Raw genomic sequence first — 4850 nt, forward strand, 5'->3', positions numbered from 1 at the left:
GATTTAAACGAGGTGCAACAAATGAATGTCGAATCTTGACCAAGTGTTTAACTTAACCGTTTTATCTAGGTTCAAAATGAGTCAAATGGTGAAACAATAAAATAATAACATAAACCTTGCTGTTGATATGTCTTCTTCAATATTTCGCTAGAAAACGAATATGTTGATCAGAAATTTGGTTCGAGCTATGTATGGAGTTTCGGAATATAAGGGTGAACTCAAAAGTTAGTAAAAAGTTGAAGATAGGTAATAATGGTATTATTTTAGTGTTGGTTTTATTTTGATTTCGCCAGAGAGTCGGAGTCGTTGATCGTCGGATTCTTGTAACAGAGTATAAATATAGATGAATGAAGGGAAGTTAGATGAGATGGGATTCGCACTGAAATTTTACAATGATTTATAGTAGGAGTTTCAAACTTATTATCACGGTTGGCGAGATGACGTCCGGAGTAGGATTTGTGGACGGCATGTGTGAGGTGCGCGCAGCGTGTAGATGGAGGTTGGTAACATGCGCCTAGCTTGTTGGTAGCATGTGATTGTTCTCAGGTGACATGAGGATGGTAGCTTGCTTCATGTCTCAAGACGTGTGTGTGGCGCGTGATTTCCATGAACATTCATTGTAGTAGTTATCATATGTTATTATATTGATAATTATTATATGATTCATTCTATTTAATTGAAAGTTGAAACGTAATTAAGTTACTTATTTATAATTTATATTGAATGCATTGTAAAAACTATGGAGGCACATAAATCTCATATTTATATCTAAGTGATATTAGAATTGTGACCTTTAACTTGTTAGTTTAGAAACTTAACTCTCTGGTGTAACATACGGTGCCAAGAAAACCCGGGTGGGCTCTGAGTTTGAACTGACAACCTTTGCAAAATGTCTAGTTCAAATCTTTTATTGCCAATATTTACCCAAATATGACACAAGTGAGATTCGATCATGGGTCTCAACTGAAGAAGATCCAAGCCTCCTATCACTAGGCCACAATTTGGGGACCACTCTAGTTTGAATCAAAATTTATGTTTACTATTTATTTATTTTTTTATTTATTATTTTTATTGCTATTTTTTTGTTTGGTTATTACAACTATTACCCCCTTAAAAGAAATTATGTCCTCGAAATTTATTGATCTGAAATTCAGAACATACGTAAATGGAAGATTTAATTATATAGATAAAAAAATATGGTTCATAATTACCTGGATTATAAGTTTTATTGCTCGAACAAACTAGGGTATAAAGAACGAATTGACTCTTCCGTTTCCCACGTAGCTTCACGTTCAGAGTGATTTTTCCAAAGGACTTTAACAAACGGAATTACTTTCTTACGCATGATTCTTTCTTGTCGGTCTAAAATGGCTTCTGGTTCCTCTTCGTAAGATAAGTCTTCATGAATTGTAAGTGAGGGAAAACTAATGACATGGAGAGGATGATAGTTGTATCCTCTTAACAAAGACACGTGAAAAACATTATGAACATGAGAGAGTTGTGGTGGTAACGCTAGCCGGTATGAAACTTCTCCGATTCTATCAAGGATTTCAAAGGGGCCAATGAAACGAGGACTGAGTTTTCCTTTAGATCCAAATCTGCGAATGCTGTGCCAAGGTGATACTTTTAAAAAGACATGGTCGCCAACATTGAATTCGAGTGCTCGCCTATGTTGATCTGCATAACTCTTTTGCCTACTCTGAGCCTCTTTTAGTTTCTCTTGTGCAATGGTGACTTTTTCATTAGTAACCTGGACTAGCTCTGGTCCTTCAATAATCTTTTCTCCGACTTCCTCCCAACATATAGGTGCTCGACATTTACGACCATATAATAATTCGAATGGAGCCATATCGATACTTGCTTGCCAACTATTGTTGTAAGCGAACTCAACAAGGCATAAATATTCGTCTAAGATTCCGGACCATTCCAGTGCACATGCTTGGAGCATGTCTTCCTTGGTTTGAATCGTGCGCTCTGATTGCCCATCAGTTTGTAGATGAAAAGCCGTACTGAATTTCAGACGCGTACCCCAAGCATTTTGAAAACCTTTCCAAAATCGTGATGTGAAACGTGGGTCTCTATCCGAAACAATTGAAGATGGCGTACCATGGAGTCGAATAATTTCTTGAAGAAAAACTTCAGATAACTGGCTAACCGAAAACTTTTGCTGAATCGGTATGAAATGAGCCGATTTAGACAATCTATCGACTACAACCCATATAACATCGTTTTTCTTGAATGTCTTGGGCAATCCAGTAACAAAATCCATTGTAATTTCATCCCACTTCCAGATTGGGATATCCAAAGGCTGTAATAATCCGCTTGCTCGTTGATGTTCAATTTTCACTTGCTGGCAGGTGAGACATTTACTTACATATTGAGCAACGTCTTCCTTCATTCCATCCAACCAAAAGTTTTGCCGTAAGTCTCGATACATCTTCGTAGATCCTGGGTGAATAGAAAATAGTTCTCGATAATCTATGCATAATCGCATTGTCCCGTCTTTCTTCTTTACAAACAAGACTGGCGCGCCCCAAGGTGAGACACTTGGTCGAATGAATCCTAGATTCAACAACTCTTGCAGTTGTTCCTTGAGTTCTTTCAGTTCCAAGGGTGCCATACGATATGGTGCTTTAGAAATAGGTTCGGCGCCAGGAATGAGATCAATGTTGAATTCTACTTCACGGTCTGGTGGAAGGCCAGGTATTTCTTTTGGGAATACATCTGCATATTCACATACAACTGGATGCCTATCTATGGTTGGTTCCGCATATGAATCAGATTTGACCGATGCTAGAAATACTTCACAACCATGTGATAGAAATTTCTGGGCTTTAAGTGAAGAAATAATCTTAAGAGATTTACGGGGTGGAGTTCCGTGATATATAAAATCTGGACGCTGAAGATCACCGAAAATAAAACGTCGAGAATAACAATCAATAGTAACATGGTGTTGAGATAACCAATCTATGCTAAGAATAACATCGAAGTCAGACATATGCATCGGATAAAGGTTCGCGTTATACACAACAGATTCGACACGAATAGGACAATCTTTATATACACTAGTGATTAAGAATGAATCATTCATCGGAGTAGAAATTGTCAAAATATGATTCAATGGAGTGGGCCTAATTGTAAGATACTTAGTAAACGAGTTAGATACTACAGAATGGGTTGCTCCTGTATCGAAGAGCACATAGATACTACGTTCACCAACCTGAAGAGTGCCAGATACCGTACCTGGGGCATTTTTAGCATCAGTAGTAGAAAGTGTAAACACTCTTCCTCCAGTGTTGGGTAGTGCAACATTTCCTCCGATTTTCTTTTTGGTGTCTTGCTTAGGAAAATTCTTGATCATGTGCCCAGTTTCACCACATCTAAAGCATGCCCCTGTACCTTGGCGACATATGCCTTGATGTCTCTTACCACAAGTTTTGCATAGAGGATGTAAAGTTTGATTAGGGTTTATATACTGATTCAACGGTTGAGCTTTGATAGGTTCTACGTATAGATGAATTTGATTTTGAATGGGTTTCTGGTTCTGTGGTCTAGACTGCCAAGGGGGTGTTTGATTTCCAGAGTTTCTATTCGCTTGTACCTTGCGATCTTGGGGTTGTGTCATAGTGGATGGTTGGCCGGTAGATTGCTTAAGTTGTCCTACCCTGTCTCTCTTTTTGTTTTCGCCAGTTCGAGATAAGAACTCTTTTCTTTCGAGCTCAAAAGTTTTGATTGCATCAGCCACTTCGGTAATATCCTTGAATTTCATATACATAATCGACTTCCGAATTCGATCACTAACTGCCCATTTACATTTTTCTGCTTGGGCTTCAGCTAACCCTGCGGAATCTCCCACAATATTAGCTAATCTTGAGAATCGAGTAATGAATTCCAAAGCATGTTCATCATTTCCTTGTCGGATAACAGAGTATTCCCTAATATAAGCTTCCTTATCAGCGGTAGAAAAGTACTTATCATAGAAGATGGTGCGAAAATCGACCCATGAAAGATTAGCAACATAAACATCTCCTCCTTTAACTTGTTTATATCCTTCCCACCAAGTTTGTGCGTCATCTTCCGGTTTGTAGGTTGCCAACCTAACCTTGTACTGATCCGCAACTCCAAGAACATCAAAGATCTTCTCAATATGGGCTATCCAGTTTCTTGCTTCGATGGGATTAGTTGCATGACTGAAAGACTTCGGCTTTTGCTTTTGGAATTTCTCGATCCACATGTGTATACCATTAGAATTGTTGTTTATGGTGTTCTCACCCGTGGCAGGACCAGAATTGTGATTACCATTGGTGTGTTCTGGGGGACGAGTTTGTTGAATAACGACTTCAACAGTTTGGGCAACAAGGTTTGGAAGCAAACCGGAAATAGCTTGGTTAACAGCAGCAATAACATTTGGATCAACTGGGGTTTCGTTAGAGGCAGTTTCGTTGTGTGGGCGGTCAGTGCGAACATTTCTACGAGGCTGACGACGAGGAGGCATCTAAAAGAATAGACGCAAGGATTAGAATATCATAACTATTTCTAACTTAATCATATCCTATATTCTACCCATTCCTCACAGGCCTTAATTACTATGTTTAAGTTTTCTACATGAAAGAGCCTTTTGCTCTAATACCATAGCTGTAACACCCCGGCCCGGATGGGCTGACGTGTCACAATAAAAAAGGTTTCTGAACAAAAGACATGATTTTATTTATTTTCTTGTCAAACTTATAATACATTAGATAAGGTAGGCTTAAGACTATTTTACAAACTAGTACGGTTAACAGATATTTTATTATGATCCTGATGCTTTATTCTTCTCTCTTAACCCCGCCCATAGTAACCTGTGTACC

General features: G+C 38.5%; 1 protein-coding gene across 1 annotated transcript; it reads right to left on the reverse strand.

The window, feature by feature from the left end:
• Nucleotides 1–1225: 1225 nt before the first annotated feature.
• LOC143606300 (uncharacterized) lies at nt 1226–4495 on the reverse strand. Its single transcript, XM_077082112.1, has one exon. The coding sequence runs from the start codon at nt 4493–4495 to the stop codon at nt 1226–1228; it is 3270 nt and encodes a 1089-aa protein (XP_076938227.1).
• Nucleotides 4496–4850: the final 355 nt, after the last annotated feature.

The sequence above is a fragment of the Bidens hawaiensis genome, unplaced genomic scaffold, assembly GCF_021521415.1.
Source record: "Bidens hawaiensis isolate Kalapana, Puna unplaced genomic scaffold, B.hawaiensis_p1.1 tig00074136_1, whole genome shotgun sequence".
NCBI lineage: Eukaryota > Viridiplantae > Streptophyta > Magnoliopsida > Asterales > Asteraceae > Bidens > Bidens hawaiensis.

Coding starts and splice junctions, on each gene's coding strand:
- LOC143606300 (XM_077082112.1), bottom strand. CDS start 4,495: ATGCCTCCTCGTCGTCAGCCTCGTAGAAATGTTCGCACTGACCGCCCA.